At 36.6% G+C, this 16,005-nt stretch overlaps 5 protein-coding genes across 8 annotated transcripts; 2 read left to right on the forward strand and 3 right to left on the reverse strand.

Annotated features, from left to right (window-relative positions):
* Positions 1 to 718: 718 nt before the first annotated feature.
* Positions 719 to 2,852, reverse strand: LOC139780325 (translocon-associated protein subunit gamma). The gene is made up of 4 exons (XM_071718946.1): positions 2,631 to 2,852; positions 1,890 to 2,017; positions 1,208 to 1,299; positions 719 to 1,033 (listed from the first exon to the last, which is right to left on the reverse strand). Exons 1-4 carry the CDS (start codon positions 2,758 to 2,760, stop codon positions 835 to 837), a joined length of 549 nt encoding a protein of 182 aa, XP_071575047.1. The 5' UTR covers positions 2,761 to 2,852; the 3' UTR covers positions 719 to 834.
* A 481-nt stretch (positions 2,853 to 3,333) lies between these two features.
* On the forward strand, positions 3,334 to 7,172 carry LOC139780322 (TBC1 domain family member 20). Its single transcript, XM_071718940.1, has 5 exons — positions 3,334 to 4,105; positions 4,324 to 4,567; positions 4,674 to 4,877; positions 5,100 to 5,319; positions 5,389 to 7,172. The coding sequence occupies exons 1-5, from the start codon at positions 3,685 to 3,687 to the stop codon at positions 5,692 to 5,694; spliced, it is 1,395 nt and encodes a 464-aa protein (XP_071575041.1). The 5' UTR covers positions 3,334 to 3,684; the 3' UTR covers positions 5,695 to 7,172.
* LOC139780324 (lysosomal phospholipase A and acyltransferase) lies at positions 6,496 to 9,644 on the reverse strand. 2 transcript variants are annotated; one of them, XM_071718944.1, is made up of 7 exons: positions 9,308 to 9,644; positions 8,941 to 9,083; positions 8,626 to 8,860; positions 8,277 to 8,504; positions 7,915 to 8,086; positions 7,711 to 7,833; positions 6,496 to 7,607 (listed from the first exon to the last, which is right to left on the reverse strand). In XM_071718944.1, the coding sequence occupies exons 1-7, from the start codon at positions 9,411 to 9,413 to the stop codon at positions 7,388 to 7,390; spliced, it is 1,227 nt and encodes a 408-aa protein (XP_071575045.1). In that variant the 5' UTR covers positions 9,414 to 9,644; the 3' UTR covers positions 6,496 to 7,387. The 2 variants fall into 2 exon arrangements, with proteins under 2 accessions (XP_071575045.1, XP_071575046.1); XM_071718945.1 differs by having other exon boundaries at positions 8,941 to 9,212.
* Positions 9,645 to 11,225: 1,581 nt separating this feature from the next.
* On the forward strand, positions 11,226 to 13,729 carry LOC139780326 (uncharacterized). Of its 3 annotated transcripts, XM_071718948.1 has the most exons (4): positions 11,341 to 11,695; positions 11,789 to 11,855; positions 12,581 to 12,655; positions 12,862 to 13,729. In XM_071718948.1, the coding sequence occupies exons 1-4, from the start codon at positions 11,597 to 11,599 to the stop codon at positions 12,909 to 12,911; spliced, it is 291 nt and encodes a 96-aa protein (XP_071575049.1). In that variant the 5' UTR covers positions 11,341 to 11,596; the 3' UTR covers positions 12,912 to 13,729. The 3 variants fall into 3 exon arrangements, with proteins under 3 accessions (XP_071575048.1, XP_071575049.1, XP_071575050.1); XM_071718949.1 differs by lacking the exon at positions 12,862 to 13,729 and having other exon boundaries at positions 11,343 to 11,695; positions 12,581 to 12,822; XM_071718947.1 differs by lacking the exon at positions 12,862 to 13,729 and having other exon boundaries at positions 11,226 to 11,855; positions 12,581 to 12,822.
* Fam92 (CBY1 interacting BAR domain containing protein Fam92) lies at positions 12,488 to 15,971 on the reverse strand. The gene is made up of 9 exons (XM_071718950.1): positions 15,393 to 15,971; positions 15,176 to 15,277; positions 14,919 to 15,047; positions 14,357 to 14,537; positions 13,891 to 14,115; positions 13,741 to 13,773; positions 13,447 to 13,608; positions 13,273 to 13,377; positions 12,488 to 13,204 (listed from the first exon to the last, which is right to left on the reverse strand). The coding sequence occupies exons 1-9, from the start codon at positions 15,422 to 15,424 to the stop codon at positions 13,064 to 13,066; spliced, it is 1,110 nt and encodes a 369-aa protein (XP_071575051.1). The 5' UTR covers positions 15,425 to 15,971; the 3' UTR covers positions 12,488 to 13,063.
* Between the last annotated feature and the right edge of the window lie 34 nt (positions 15,972 to 16,005).

Consider the following 16,005-nt stretch of genomic DNA (forward strand, 5'->3'; position numbering starts at 1 on the left):
TCTACTAGTGATTTTCTATGAGTGACGTTAATTATATGTGCTGATATGTTCTTTTACGTGCGCGTTCTATTTTATATCTTTTTACAAATATTATATAGATACACAAAAATATAAATTATTGCATCAAGTTATCACACATTAAAATGAGATCAAGCATGGCACATCACACAGGATCAAAATTTAAATCTTCATTTTTTTCGTACAAATAAAAGCATGCAGTTGCAACAGTTTCTTTACTGGTGGCAAATGCAAAATAATATTAATAATAATGATAATGGCCATGGTTATCAACCGTGAACATTAACGGTTGACAAGCACTGTCGATGATTAATGATTCATCAACTTAATAATTTATAATATATTCCATAAGCAATGATAATTGTTGCTGAAAAATTTCACAAAAAATTTTTTAAGAGAATAGCAAGTCAGATACTTCACACACTTAGTGACTTTTTAGATATTATAGTTTAGATATTATAATAACGATAATATAATTATCTACATAATAATTATAACAATAACTTGTCGGTAATGTAATTTTTTTATATTATAATTGTCTTGTCGATGTGATTCTTCCATACTATAATTCTTGTATACGTACCTGCATAAGGTTACAATAAGGGATGGTTTTACTTACTTAACAAATAATTTTTATATCATTTACAGTTTAGAAATGTTAGTCAATGTCTGGGGATAGCAAATAATTCGTAGCAAATAATTTTATTATAAATAGAAATGTGTTTATTACCTATGATATTGTTCCATATCAAAAGACAAATCGAACAGATGGAGGTCTCTTATGAAATTAGTTAACAGAGTACATGGGCTCGTATATTATTGGGATCCCGTTGAGAATAATGCCAGGAATGCGCTGGTGGCGCCTACGGAGAGTATATAGTTTACTGCAGGCGTGAATGTTTTTAAAACGTAAAACGAAGATACGATGACGAATGCCAGGAAAAGGGCGTTATTGTAGAAAATGGAGAATGTTGTTGCTTCATAATCCGCCACTTCATTCTTCTTCCATAAGATCCTAGATATTTGAACATAACATAAATTAATATTTCGCAGAAGGTATGGGATATACTTTTATAATAATGATCAATTATGCCAAAACGATCACTTAGGATTTAGGAGATGCCGTACAGCATTCAAGGCACAATTGATCGATCAGCCATTTGAGTTTTAGAAAAATACAAAATATTACCTTTCGTCCTTTTCTTTCTTGCTCATCTTCTTATCTTCCGCAAGTTTGCGGCTTATTTCCTTAGTTACAGCATCTTCTCTTTTTACAGCAATCTGTAACATACACACATACAAAATATTATAATATTACAATATTATATTCTTGTTATACATACATCAGGATTATATTCATCAAGTTTTCAACAAATTTGGAGCAAAAATCAAAAGTTAAAGTCCTTTACTGTTTTACGAATTATATAAAAAATGATTTATTTATTTTTATAAGTACTTCTATCATGATTTAGCAGAAAAATATTGATATCCTGGATTAGGGTTTCCCAACCTTTTCTATTAAGGCCATATTAAAATTTTTGTAATGACCAGGGGGCCTATTACGTATCTTTTCACGAGGTGAAAATCCGAAAAGTGAGAGTTCACTAGAGTATCTACGATTTCATTAGTCGAAATCTAGTAAATCTGTTAACTTTTCGCATTTTTACCTCGTGAAAAGATACGTAATAGACCCGCAGAGAGTCGAGAATAAGTTTTATTTTAGAAAATCATATAAAAACAAAATTTTTATATTTTAAAATACTTTTATATTATATAATATCGAAATTTCTTGACAAGCCTAATCAAACTTCAGGGAGGCTGGGTCTGACTGTAGGTTGGGAACCCCTATCCTAGATATGTGTACAACGTACCTTGTGTTTGAGGATGAACTTTGTGTTTTTATACGCCAAGGCAAGGGCATATGTGCTCGCCAACGTAACCAGTACGAAAGAGATCAAGTTGGAGTATAGATCGATCAAATGTATTCTCCAAAACAACCCTAATAAAAAAAACACAATATAGTTAATAAAAGGTAAGGATTTCATATAATTTACTTTGCAATAAATATTAAATATCAAATCTAAATAAACAAAGATACACTGGACATTAAATTATATCTGTTATTAAAATTAGACTAAGAAATTGTACACATAAATGCATATCGATGAGTGAAAACAAATTCTAATTTTAATATTCTGGTTTAAATGGTCATTTAAATCTAAAAACATAAACATATTTAAAAGTACACGGATCTGTTGCTTTCTATATGGAAACATTGTTCTGCTGAAATTATTATAGAGAAAAATCTTTCTATATCGACTGTGTGTTTTTATTATATTAGATAACTTATTCGAACATCATATAACAAGCTTCGTATTCAATATCATACAAAAATATATTAATTATAGAATCGTCTGCTGTAAGTACAACGTTCGCAAAGTTCTAAGGCATAACTGTCCATTTTCAATCTTCCAGCTGCATTTTACATCAGACGATAAATCGGACAACGTGAAATTTTATACGGCAGGAATTTAATTGCATAAAGTAACAGAGAAAACTGATGAAAGGTGTTATCTCTTGTCTTGTCGAGCTTGACAAGTGTCCGCACTCACAGATCGGTATCGCCGAAACGATGAAAGCATTGCCGTAGAACAGTGCCGAGGATTTCGTCGACACGTTCCTGGAGAAGTCCTGCAGCAGCAGCTCCTCCTCTTTGGTAAATGCCTTGGACTTTCCTGACATTTTCGATAACAGCCACAAAGACAACCGGACGACCGTTCGGCCACGAGGATCGCGACTTGACTTGACGGACGGACGGACGGAGACGGTCGGAAACAAATGGCCGCGCATGCGTAAAAAGCGTCGGTGTGGAGACGTGTGGTGACGTGTCCTTCGTCGTCATTCTTCGCTGATATCGATCGAGGCGCGAGGCGCGAGTCCTGCCACCTGTAAGTGATCCGTCGCAAAACTTCGCCGAACTTCGTGATCAATCATATGTCAGAAATCTAATTTACCGATTAATTTACTGATTTCGTTCGAGTGATTTTTTTAAAATCATGACACTTTTCTAATTCGGAGCCCAAATAGTACCATGTCCAAAATCGGGACGTAAGGTTGAAACGGAGACACCTGATTTATCGTATTTATTTTCATCATATATTTTTAGCATTTGTCTCACTCAAGGTAGACACAAATAAAAAGGATAATTGAAGAGTGATCGTAAATACCAACTACAGTTTTAAATACAAATCGAATATGTGTCGTAGAATGTGTAAATATCTATAAAACGTCAGGACATAATAAATCGTAAAATATATTAATTAATTATTAACATTACAAATATTACGTTCGAATTTTTCCAATCACGTGAGTTTTTTTTAATAGCCGAGCGCCTCGTCGGTATCGCAGCTAACTTCACTGGATGACAGCGGCGGATTCGCGGCTGGCTCAGCTGGCTGGCGTCTCTGGTGTAGCGTGAACACGGTGTGGTCGGTGTGTCAGGTGTGTGCCATTTGCTGTCATTCCTGGTCATTCCTGACAGCTCATCGGGGGCGATCTGTTGAGCTCGACGAGTTTCCGGGAGTCCCGAACTAAATTATCAGTGTTATGACGCGCGTTCGGGCGTGTCTGGCGTAGAAACCCGTCCGGCGGCAACCGAGCGAAATAATGGAGGGCGAGAACGAGGAGGTGCCGCTGGCCGCGCAGCCCGCGACGTCGACGTCGACGCCAACCGAGAACCATAACCACAACAAGCTTCGCAGGCGGAACGTGCCCGAGTCGTCGGCCAAGACGACGGACGGCTCGGCGACGAGCGATCGCGTGCCCCTCGTGATCCTGCCCGACTCCACGAGAGCGTGGCACGGCGGCGCCGTGCCGCGGATACCGGACCCCGCCGACGTGGCCGCGACCGCGGGCAAGCAGCGGAACGGCGTGCTGGCTCACGAGGACGATCGCGGCGCGACTACGGACGCCCTGACGAGCCGCGAGAGGATGAAGATGAGCGTCATCCGCGGCAGCGTCGCCAATCCGGATCTCACGTTAGGAGAGCTAAGACTACTCGGCTGCAGTAGCGAGGGCTTCGTTAACGGTACTTTGCCCAGGTGACGGTACATTATGATCAACAAGGAACCTTAGGACATAATCTCGCTCAGAGAATTTTACGGTTTTTCCAGTCGACATTTTGTCGATGTGGTTTTCCGATACAGATGCTATCTCGCTAATGTCACTTGTGCAAAAATTGGTTCCTTTTTGAGAATAATCCTGTTCTCTGTGACTAAGTCTTGAAATCATGAGGATGATCTGTAGATGATGTACGAAGGGTACTGTGGCCGAAGCTTTTGCGACTGGCGCAACCGGAGCCCACGCCTGTTGACGGACTAGAAACTGTACATACTTATATACCAAACGAGATTTACCAGCAGATATTGAAGGATGTGGCGCGTAGCGGCAGTCATATCTCGCAGAGCGCGACGGAAAAGGAGACGGAAAGTTTCCAGGAGCAGTTAACTCAGCTTATGTGCTGGGTACTTCATAGACATTCCCATTTGAAGTTAGTATATTTAAGCGTTAATAATGCTTATTGCATTTTTGTGATAAATTTACGTACATATAACTCGTGTCTTGTCGCAATACAATATAAAATAATGCGTACTTAGTTACTACCAGGGATACAATGATGTAGCGGCGACTGTGTTACTTGTGATGGGATTACAAGCGGGCTTACACGTGCTTGAAAGTATCTCGCTAGAATTCCTGGAAAGATTCATGGAAAAGACTATGGAAAAAGTGAATCAAGAGTTATTCTTTATATTTGCGTTGCTGGAGAGAGTACACCCTACTCTTTTGGAACACTTAGAAAAGTTAGTTCTTATTAGAACATAATGTCTTAGATTTTTTCATTATTTTAAATTTATTTTAAATAAATATTTCTATTCTATATGAAATTAATGGTATTCCACATGTAAATTATCTTGAGATTTTTTTTTCTACATTATTTTTTTGTTTCGATTACATTCTTATTTTATATATTTGCTGATACTACAATAATCTCATTACTAATAGCAGAATTCCTTTTGCTCTAGTGTAGAACTGTTTCCACACTTTGCCTTGGCTGAGTACACAACGTGGTATGCGCACAAGTATGCGGAAAATCGAAAATTGTTACATAGATTGTTTGATTTTTTCCTGGGTAGTCCCCCGCTCATGCCTCTCTATTTAAGTACAGTAATAGTTGCACATAGAGCTACAGAAATTTTCAGTACCACACCTGACATGGGGCACACACATAAGGTGTTATGTACGGTGAGTACCGAGAAAATAATTGACTCTGAAAGAAGAATAGAATTATTTAATGTAAGTTTACGTTTTCAGTTGCCCGACGACTTGCCATTTGAAACCCTTATGGTAGAAGCAAAGAACCTATATCGACAATATCCTCCTGAGTCTATCAGTAACGATGTCAGGGATTATGATCATAAGAGAAAAATTAAAGAGCAAGAATGGAAGGCAAAAGCAGAAGCGAGCCGTCAAGAGAGAGAAAGACAACGAAAATTAAAAATTGTCCAGTCAACGCCAAGGATATCTTATCGCATTAGAAGTTACAAAACCATCACCGTTGTGACCATTTTAGCTTTGGGAATATATGCTTTCATACGATCTTCGACAGGGCTTAACTGACATTAAGAGATATTATTTGTTGTAAAAAATTCAAATTTTTTTACATATTTTCTAAAATAGAGACCCTCCACTTCTTTGATATATCGCTGAGATTTGGAACAAAGATTTCGAAGTAGTAAGATTGTATAAAAGCAAGCACCAAAGAAATTAAGGAGCAAGGAGTAATGTGTTGCTAGGAATAATTGAAAGGTTTGGTTATCAATATTTGAGTAAATCTGTTCTAGGACACATGAGTCAGAATCTTGTGCATTCCTACGCTGCCTTTATGCTGTGTTCTAGAGGTTGACCTGAACTTTTTAATATATGTTAAAAAAGAATCACAAATATATGAAAATTTAGAGGACAGCAACAATTTCAAATGTTCAGAATTGCTAAAAGTTTGAACCTAAATGAGATATCTAGTAAAACGTTTAGAAAAGTTTTGTGCATGATATGTATATTGATTATAATTATGTTACAATCTGTGATTAGAAGAAATTTTATCTATTTGTAATTATATATACATTTGCCAAGAAAAATTATAGTAGTTAATCATTATGATCAATAATAAAAACAATTTTATTTTTTAGCAACATTCATTTATTATCATCTTTGATAATGAGTTTTTTCTTCATAATAGTTTATACATAGTTTTATCTTAGAATTGTATATTTAATTATGCATTGTCTAGTTCATCAGGTTTGATGGCATTAAATATTAATGCATTACATTTTATGTAGGATATTTATTTTTCACCATTTTGTATACGTAATTTTTGTAGAAACTTTCAATGTGCTCCGATAAATAAGCTTATATTATAAGTCTATATATTTACAGATTTATTTATACCAAAAGAGGTACAAGTTAGAGCTGGACATTATCAAGAAAATTTGGAAGTTGTAAACAGAAACTTAGAACATTTGACATGTTTGTTGTGACATTTCTTGAGGGAATGCTTTTTACATAAAATTTCTTTAGTCTTAAATATTATTCTATACATATATATATTATCGTAAGTGTTCATTGCAATTATAAATCAATGTAAATATAAAACACATTGGTATATATTTATAATACAATGGATTTGTGACTAGTAAACCATGAAACTCGGATTTCATTGTTATTGTAATTGTGCTGTATCAGCCACTAAAAAAATATGTTACTATACAATATAGAAACACTTTATATATAGGATATTATTACTATATATCGCTAGTCATGTTAACTCGATCACTCTTTGTTTCATGTGAGATCATACAACGTAAAAAAAATTGATAATATATACTGAATACATACACATAAAGAGGAGATGAAGTATTATATTTATAGAATGTGAGAGCATAGCCAGTTAATGAGTGGAAGTATTGACATTTAGAAAAATGTTTTTTTTTTTTTGTAACTGCACCACTTTATAATATTCCCAATTGATATTTGCTGGTATGTTATGTAATGATATATTTTAATGAACAATGTAGTTAATAAAAATATATTTTCAATTACACTGTCGTATATTTTTGATAAATTATTGAAAATATAGATGAGATTACGTCATTAAATTGATAAAACCTTATTTCGCAACCTTGTTAAAATCATTTTATACTGTATCTTGGGTCTTAATCTATAGATCAAGATTATCAAGTAAAAAAATGTTAAAAGAATTTAATAATGTTAGCTAATCTGTTATATCCTTTCGCATCACTAAATAAAAGCCACGTTACACTTTTAAAACTGTCTTAACATATGCTAAAATGTCGGGATTTCTCAAGATTTCAGTGTGATCTACTCCAGGAAAACCTTGATTATAAATTTTTTGTTTCTGTGACTTCTGCCAATGTGTACACGCTTCCAAACTCCTTATGTTCACAGTCCCGTCGCCATCCCCAAATATTAGTTGAGGATAACCATTTACACTTGTACCCGGCTTATAATACAACCTGAAGAAAAATTAATCCAAATTTTAAACGGTCTCTCATCATGAATTTAAATATAATTATTTAAACTTTTTATACACTAAACTAAAATAACAGATATACAAACTTTTCTACAGTGTTCACTTTGCTGCCGTATAAACAATGTACTTCAACACCTGGAGCTGTAAAATCCAATTGGTATTTCTCATTGTCTTTTCTGAACTCCCAAGCGTTGGAAACGTCTATGTCTCTGTAAACGAAAATATTTCTGAAAATATTCGCGAACGAAAAATGCAAGAGCTATAATAATTATCTGGATAATCCGCCGTACATAAAATATTCTTGTAAATTATTCAATGTGTAATTTTTCTGATCCGATTGTATCAAAATCTCAGTGTCTTTCCAAAATAGTTTCGAGGGTAACAACCATCCCAGACTTGGACTCGTTATTTGTTCGTCTCTTAGTACACTTTCACGAAGAAAATATGCGCCCAAGTCATCTCCTGTATTATACACAAGTTTAAAATATGTAAAGCATTATATTTTGTAAAATAAGATAATAGATGGAAAATTATCGTATTATACTATTTTTAACTCAAGTTATCTGACAATAATATCAGTAATGCGTTCAATAATGATTATTGATGAGCGCAGGCACAGGTACAGTCTTGCAGACAAGATTAATATATTCACCAATAGCAAACACTTTGATCGCCTTGACAGATCCTGCCCACACGGCACTAAGTGTGATCAGGGAATTTATGTATTTATCCTTCCATTTCTGACTCTGACGTTGTAACATTATAAAAGTCATAGGTCCGCCCATACTGTGAGCCAGTAACGTCACTGGCGCGTTATTATTCATTGTATACGTTTCCTCGACAAGATCCTTCAGCTTGGCGAAGAATTCTTCATTCTCACCTGGAGTTCAAGGTCTTTATCTCGGTAAATTTGTAGTATAATCGAATATAATACACATTGCTAAATGCCAGCGCGTAATGCCCGTCCAAACTAACTTATTAATATCGTTCTTTTTACATACTGGGCCCTTTCCTGAAATCGTAAGGCGCCCCACGCAGCGATAGATTCCTGACATATCCCAAATCGTTCACGAGCATATTTCCAATATCCTTGAAGTACGAGCCCGGCGAGGCCCTACTGGGATCTATATACTCGACCACCAACGGATCGCCCCATCCTGGTATCCTTATATCTACTCCGGGCTGATTACTAGTAGTTCTCGTCACATTGTCATAATTCAATTTGAGATTATCGATCTGCAATAAGATACAAAAATGTACTTTCAAGTTATCAGTCAGAAAAGGTGAACCCACATATGATGGAGCGACGATCGTACAAAGCAGTCTATCACGACAGGTACAAGCAGTTCCATGTTCAGCCACAAACTAAAATAATCGTTGGATACTTTCTCGCAGATATAATGCACCACCGACGACTTGTTAATCTTTGCCTCGACTTGGCTGCCGCCATCACCTGGAACTGGAATATCATTTTTCTTCGTGAGTAGACGCGGTCAACGTCTCGATAAGTCGATATCTCCGACAGTTCTATGACACTACGATAAGAGAATCATACAAAGCGGGCACTCTTCAGAGCCGTTTTAGACCCCTAAAGTGCAAGAGAGAAAGAGTCAGGATCATTTTTGGCGAGCGAGCACGTTTTTTAAGGGCGATTAAAAATTAAAGGGCTTTCAAGTGACTTACCTAAAATAACGGGCGATAATTGTTTCGTTTTGACGCGCCAGGGGCTCGCCGAGCGTGCGGAGAGCGAGAGAAGGATTGTCGCGCTCAGGAGAGCCGCCAGGCGCATTTTTCGTCGCGGCTACGCGGATTTTAAAGCGGCAGGCGGATTCTCGCGGACAAAGAGACACGTGTATCCCGGGGAGTCAAACACCTCGCGGAGCTAAACTCAATCCTCCTCTCGAGTGTCCTCTCCCTGATCTGACGAATTGTGTCGAACGAAATGGCAATTTAGTGCTCGTCACCCACCGCGTTGTTTATGTATCAATTGTGGTGATCAGCTGACGTCGTCTCGCCCGCTCGCCGTCGCACATGCGCCGGAAGTAGGGGACACTCGCGATCGGTGACGGGCCAATCGGAGCGGCGGACGAGATTACGTCATTACGTGTCGTTTGTCGTTTACTGGCACGTTTTCGCAAGCGACATTATCATATTTGTAAAAACATGTTGTCAAGCGGGTCGATTTACATTGTCGATCGATTAATGCAAATTAACTTTAATCTCAGTTTAACTTACCTTTTATCTTTTTCTAATTTTTAGAAACTAGAAAAGGATAAAAAATAATATAAGTAAAATCAAGATTAAACTTAATCTATATATACATTTACTATGTTTATGCGAGTGTTAATTATGTCTGTAATAACTTACGATAATTCACTCATTTACGCAGAGTATTATCGTAAATAATTACTACAAAACCCCGTTTTACGCGGAGGAATTATCGTAAGTTACTACAGAAGTAATTAACGCTCGCGTAAACGTAGTAATGGGTCCGTTTTGCGCTAAACGAAACGCGAAAATTGCAGTATTAAAAGGCTCAGACGATTAACAAATCGATTAAGAAAATAATGAGCATAGAGCCGCACGGTGTTATATAGCGTTGATAATTGATTTGTTAATCGTCTGAGCTTTTAATACTTAGATTTATTATGCGTTTCTTAATTCAATTTTATTAGATATTTCATAAAGGAAGGGCTAGCGAACAAAGCTCGTTGTAATGCTTAAAATTATATATTTTACAATTCAAATTCAAAACAAACGTTTCGGCCCTAAATGTGGCCTTCATCATCAGTGTGAAAAAAATTTACAAAATTGGTCGTTTAATAACAAAGTTTAAATAATTAACCGAAAATTATAAATTATAAATTGTAAATTGTAAATTGTTTAGGGTCGAAACGTTTGTTTTGAATTTGAATTGTAATATATAATTTTAAGCATTAAGAACGAGCTTTGTTCGCTAGCCCTTCTTTTATAAAATTGTTTATATTATGCGAACTTGATTAACTAATTGTTTATTAGGTATGTTTTGAATATAATTTTGTAAGTACGCTGAAGATGGTCTTAGTTGTAACAGACCGAAACGTTTGTAGTTCATTTTAATACAATAATACATAATTTATCAACGCTAAACGCCGTGTTGCGATATGTTCATTATTTTCTTAAGCAAAAATTGCAATTTAAGAATGTAGATGAAGCAAAAGCAGATATTTCTTTGTTTTATAGACAGATTATATTGAGCTGTTTCTATTGTCGATTTCGCAAGTGTCAATCGGTCAGGATCGACTCGAAGATAAAAAACAGATAAAAACAAGTCCGAGCACAAAACATAACAAAATATATGATTCATTCAATCGTGTGATGTTCTGACGTTTCGAATTGCGAAAACCTCGTGTCTTGTTTTGAACTGTATCTTCTCGCATAACTTATATGTATTTGCTATCCTCTTGTGTCGGTTTTTTTTAAAACAATATTTGACTTCTCCTTTTACCGTAAATCTATCTATTCCAGACAGCACATATGTCCAAAATCGGGACACAAGACGTCTTAAAGCATCTTTATCTGTCTGGGTATATGTATACCGCATATATTCCACGTGTTGGCGTCAATTTTGACTTTCTTTTTTACCTCGATTCTCGCTCCTTCGCCTAAATTGATCGAGGCACAAAGTCGTGATAGAATCATGCGATAGAATAGAAGAGAAGCATATATTTGAATAAAATTCAATTTCTCGTCGTCGTCGGGGGAATCGAGGGTTGTTGGATCGATTGACGGTGCTTAGCACCGATTATCACCGTAGCGAGAGCACGCGACGAGTAGGTACACTAGGTACGGCGACGTCGCGTCGTCGCATGCGCCCGCTCCTGGGAGGATCCAAATCCAAGATCCAATTTATCCATTGCGTGGTGCGCGAGCCGGACGAACCGAGCTCTTAACCCTCGTTCCTATATCCTCGCCGGGCGAAGCGTCGAGAGGATGGCTGACATCAAGCAGGACCACAAGGGCGAGGACGTCGACAGCTACGGGATGGGCAACAGCGCCGACCCGAAGAACATGCAGGAGCTGACGCAATACGTGAGTCCGCGTATTTACGCACGGGATGACGATGACGCATCCGGGGACGTTCCGTCGCGACGCGACCCTGACGCTACGTTGACTCCTTTGCAGGTGCAAACGCTGCTGCAGAACATGCAGGACAAGTTTCAAACCATGTCCGACCAGATCATAGGAAGAAATATCCTTTTTCACCCGCATAACCTAAAAGCGATGCTGTATGTGTGCTGCTGAAGCGACATTTGAAGAAATCTCTGTGAATACACTTTATTTTGGAGTATCGTGAAACTTATAGGGGTCCCCAACTGGTCTGTGTACTTGATCCCAACCCCCCTTTCCCTCTGTGAAGTTCTATCTGCCAAGAAATTTCGACATTGTAGTAAAAAGAATTTTAAAACTAAGGTATTTTGTTTTTATACGATTTTCAAAAGTTAAATTTATTCGGCCCCCAGTTATTACAAAAATTTTAATATGGCCCTCTTGACAAAAAAGATTGGGGACCCCTAATGTAAACTGAATGTCTGTATTAGTATGTATCGGTTTTTTCTGTTAACGTTATTGCTGAACAGTACATTTCTTTTTCTGAATGCGAGTAATAAACAGTAGCTGCTTTTTGTCTGTTTAGTTTCGTATAAGACTATGTTTTTATTGGTTTCTCAATAACTCGGAGGAAAATGTGTCTGTGTGCACTTCTAGCATTTTATTGGTTTGTGTTTTTATTCAAACAAAGTTATGTCAACAGATTAAATGCATGTGTTATTTATATGTAAACGTCCAATCCTAAGCTATGTTTATTTTTTAATTGTATGCATGTTATGCTTTGCTTAATTTTATTGGATGTTACACAAGCTAATATATATTTATTTGTAATATTAATATCGTTACAAGATCCTTAATAAGAAATACTAGATGAAATGGGCAACAGAATAGACGACCTGGAAAAGAATATCGCGGACCTAATGACGCAGGCGGGAGTCGAAGGTGGTGATAAATAAGCTTATCCTTTTCTCAGTGCACTGATCTATAAGTAATGACTTATATAAAATATAGCCGTACTTCTTGTCATGGAAAAAAAAAGAAATGTATACCGATAGTGAGAACCATCCTTTTGTTACAATACAGAAAATAAACTTACACTTTTTTAGAAACGTATTTTGATATTATTTTAAAGGATTCTCTCGTTACAGATAACCGAGACGCTACAACTACGGATATAACGATTAGGCAACTTCAGTGAAATGCGGTTTACGTTATTTCTTCGTACTGTCTTTATCTTGGAGAAGTTTCCCTTTTCTTATCTTATTCAAAACAATTGCGTATCTATGCGGACGCTTGAACCGATACAAAAAAAAGAGTACAAATAAGCATTCTTCAAGATTAAGCAAATATTTACTTTGTCTGATTCAGTCTGTAAGGTATACGGTATATTATAGACGACATTAAAGACTTCTGACACGTGGGAATTGCTGGGACGGGTTTGAGAATGAAGCGTTTCTTTACTTTGTATCCAGCATGTTTCGACACTCTTTTCTAAAAAGACAGAAAGGCAAGATTAAAAAGGGTGATTAAAATTACATAGATTTTTGCCTAGTTCTCACTGGCTTCTCTCGAATTGACTCCGATTCCGTTTCCTCTGTACTGTCTGGATATTCTTCGACTTGAACCGACTCGGAAGAATTTGTGAACGCGGTCCGTATGGAATCCTACAATTTGCCACGTTAAGATCCAAGAATAGAACTGCGGAGCGACGTATATTCTCATTTTGCACTTACCGCAGATTCGGTTCCTCGATTAGCTAATTTCTGCGACGCCATGGGCGAGGATGCGAATCGAGTGGCTAAGTTCGTTAACGAGTAAGCTTGTCGAAACGAAGTTCTGCCCACCGTGTCTAATCTTGCGACGGAATCGGGAACTCGCATGGTCTCTCGAAATTCCTAGATACCGAAATGATGCTTTATTTGAGATAATGATAAAAAAATATTGTGTCAGCATAATAAAGTTAATATTGAAGTGTCAAGTCTCATTGAATCGTAATAAAACAAATATCAGTTTGAAGCAACGTTTACCCCATTTATCTCTCCTCTCGCGCTTTGATAGTCCTGCACGTCAAAGGATAAACAATGTTGACTACGTATGTTTTATAAATTTCATAATTCTTCTCTTAACTTTAACACAGAGGCAGGATGTAAAAGAGAATTGAAATTAGATCTTCTCACCTCAATATCTTTAATTTCGTCAACAGCTGCAACATCTTGATATGCCTTGGTCAAAAGCTCAAGAGCCTTTGTATGAAAGCTCAATTCGATGGTGACAAAATCTAAAAGTATGGACTTCAAATCGTGCAACTTTCGTCGTTCGAATGAGTCGATCTGTTCCTCGAGTCCTTTCACTACGCGGGATACTTCGATGGACGCTTTTGTCAGCTCCGATTCGGCTTGTGACTAATATTCTTTTTCGGTTAAAGATTTTTGTAATACAAGATGATGAAATACAACGACAAACTAATTTATACACTTCGACGTGATTTTACCAATATTTATATTGATCTTAATTATAATTTAATTATTTTTTTGTCTTGTTGTTTTACGAAAGGCATAGAATCAGTTAAATTATAGTTAATAAATTGTTATTGATAAAATTAATTGTCACTGAAGAAAAATGAATCTTTAGTCATAAGGATACTATCATTTGACGATTCCTGGGATTTCTTTCTCGAACTTTATCCAAGTGTCTTCGTCTCGTGAGTTCTCTGTCGCGTGCTGCGAAGGTATTTTTTACATCATCGCGGGCATGCTTGCAAATCGTTGCGTACTGCGAGAGAGGTACAATTACTTTGGAATCCAATCTTTGTACTTCCGCATCTCTGTAAAGCAGATTGATAATTTAAAAAATGGAAATGTAAATCGAAATAATGTAATAAGAAAACCATACAATGCAACTGAAAAGGAAGGCAAATCATAAGACGATAGATTTCTAAGAGACTTTTAATCAACTTTCTTTTATCTTTTGCATTCGGTGAGGAATAAAAAGCCATGATTGTTTAACATAAGATGATAAACGTTTTTCTTTAATTTTAATGTGAATAAAAATGGCAACATATTTTTTTATTTCTTTAGTTACACATACCAATAGCAAAAAATGTAATAATTATTTATAGATAATAAAAAATAAATTAAAATTGTTCTCTTTTTATATGCATTACGAAGAAAATATAATTATTTGTGAAACAGAGAGCCGGTTTTACCTATAATCGCCGATGACCGATAACGTTGCGGAAAAATTTGCGAGCCCGGCGCTCAGTGATCGATTTATGATTTCCGAATCCGCATAAGTTTGTATTATTTTAGCCAACTCGTCGCCCTTATCGCGCAATCTGAAAAAAAGTTAAGCTAGTGAATAGCGAACGGTACGGGGCACATCGTCGTCAAAACAACAGGGAATAGGAGCGTGTCACTAAGGAAAAATAATCGATATGGTTTATCAGTCGTAGCGGAGGAGCACCTGGCAGCTTTTCTGGCGAACGCCGCGAATATCGTGCACAGCTCGGCGAAGTGTTTCTCCACGCCCGTTATGCGATCCTGTACGAACTTCGCTTCCTGCTCGCTAACAAACGAAATATAGTTTTTTATTTTAATTTAACGGTTCGTTTACCGATCTGTCAAATAGCGGTGCAAAATTAAAAAAAAACCATATATGTTTGCGGCTTTGCTTAACTTACTACAAGCTGCTTTGAGAGCGCGCTCGAAGCATCTCTCTCTCTCCCTATCAAAATGTTCTGTTATTTAAAAAAATATTCGACGAACTGTTTTGTATCACAGATTATTCTGCCGCGGTAATATCTCGCGAAGCGAAAAACAATTTCAGTCGTTCCCTTTCCCGCACGCACCCGCACGCTATCGCTGACAGTTGCCTACTAGCCTGGCAGGTGAATTGCCGCAGGTGAAGCTACGTCCTGCTACGTGCATTTTCTATACTCCCTTCAGGCTAACTACGTAGAGGGTTGATTACACGAGGGATGATTCAAGTTTGATCCGATATGTTTTCTGTCCTCTGTTCGCTTTCTGTTCTGCGACTGCGATACACATTCATATTTTATATTTTCTCCACAAAGATTTGGACGTTTCCCGACTCTCCTGTTTTGTTTATATTACAACAAAATTAGATTAAGCATATCGCTATAAATTTTGTGCATTTGTATGTAATCTTTGTATTAGAGAAATAAAACACTTTATAAATTAAATACTTATAATTAACTTGTAAGTACTTAAAATTTTAACTTATTAATTAAATCATGTCTATTTTATATCAAGTGTAGGACGTAAACATGGTAT

Source organism: Temnothorax nylanderi, unplaced genomic scaffold, assembly GCF_030848795.1.
Source record: "Temnothorax nylanderi isolate EJ_2023f unplaced genomic scaffold, tnyl_v1.0 TNYL_tig0271_pilon, whole genome shotgun sequence".
Lineage (NCBI taxonomy): Eukaryota > Metazoa > Arthropoda > Insecta > Hymenoptera > Formicidae > Temnothorax > Temnothorax nylanderi.

What these genes read in the sequence shown, in the direction of transcription:
- LOC139780325 (XM_071718946.1), bottom strand. Translation starts at nt 2,760, where the DNA reads ATGTCAGGAAAGTCCAAGGCATTTACCAAAGAGGAGGAGCTGCTGCTG. An exon ending in AGTTCATCCTCAAACACAAG is followed by an intron (nt 1,300 to 1,889) that starts GTACGTTGTACA and finishes TGTATGTTACAG; the next exon opens with ATTGCTGTAAAAAGAGAAGA. An exon ending in AAGAAAGAAAAGGACGAAAG is followed by an intron (nt 1,034 to 1,207) that starts GTAATATTTTGT and finishes TCAAATATCTAG; the next exon opens with GATCTTATGGAAGAAGAATG.
- LOC139780322 (XM_071718940.1), top strand. Translation starts at nt 3,685, where the DNA reads ATGGAGGGCGAGAACGAGGAGGTGCCGCTGGCCGCGCAGCCCGCGACG. An exon ending in TAGCGAGGGCTTCGTTAACG is followed by an intron (nt 4,106 to 4,323) that starts GTACTTTGCCCA and finishes GATGATCTGTAG; the next exon opens with ATGATGTACGAAGGGTACTG. An exon ending in CTTTTGGAACACTTAGAAAA is followed by an intron (nt 4,878 to 5,099) that starts GTTAGTTCTTAT and finishes CTTTTGCTCTAG; the next exon opens with TGTAGAACTGTTTCCACACT.
- LOC139780324 (XM_071718944.1), bottom strand. Translation starts at nt 9,413, where the DNA reads ATGCGCCTGGCGGCTCTCCTGAGCGCGACAATCCTTCTCTCGCTCTCC. An exon ending in ATTATCGCCCGTTATTTTAG is followed by an intron (nt 9,084 to 9,307) that starts GTAAGTCACTTG and finishes ATGATATTCCAG; the next exon opens with TTCCAGGTGATGGCGGCAGC. An exon ending in CTGTCGTGATAGACTGCTTT is followed by an intron (nt 8,861 to 8,940) that starts GTACGATCGTCG and finishes ATCTTATTGCAG; the next exon opens with ATCGATAATCTCAAATTGAA.
- LOC139780326 (XM_071718947.1), top strand. Translation starts at nt 11,597, where the DNA reads ATGGCTGACATCAAGCAGGACCACAAGGGCGAGGACGTCGACAGCTAC. An exon ending in CGACCAGATCATAGGAAGAA is followed by an intron (nt 11,856 to 12,580) that starts ATATCCTTTTTC and finishes AATAAGAAATAC; the next exon opens with TAGATGAAATGGGCAACAGA.
- Fam92 (XM_071718950.1), bottom strand. Translation starts at nt 15,424, where the DNA reads ATGCTTCGAGCGCGCTCTCAAAGCAGCTTGTA. An exon ending in ACGAAATTAAAGATATTGAG is followed by an intron (nt 13,774 to 13,890) that starts GTGAGAAGATCT and finishes TTTGACGTGCAG; the next exon opens with GACTATCAAAGCGCGAGAGG. An exon ending in CGAGAGGAGAGATAAATGGG is followed by an intron (nt 13,609 to 13,740) that starts GTAAACGTTGCT and finishes TTCGGTATCTAG; the next exon opens with GAATTTCGAGAGACCATGCG.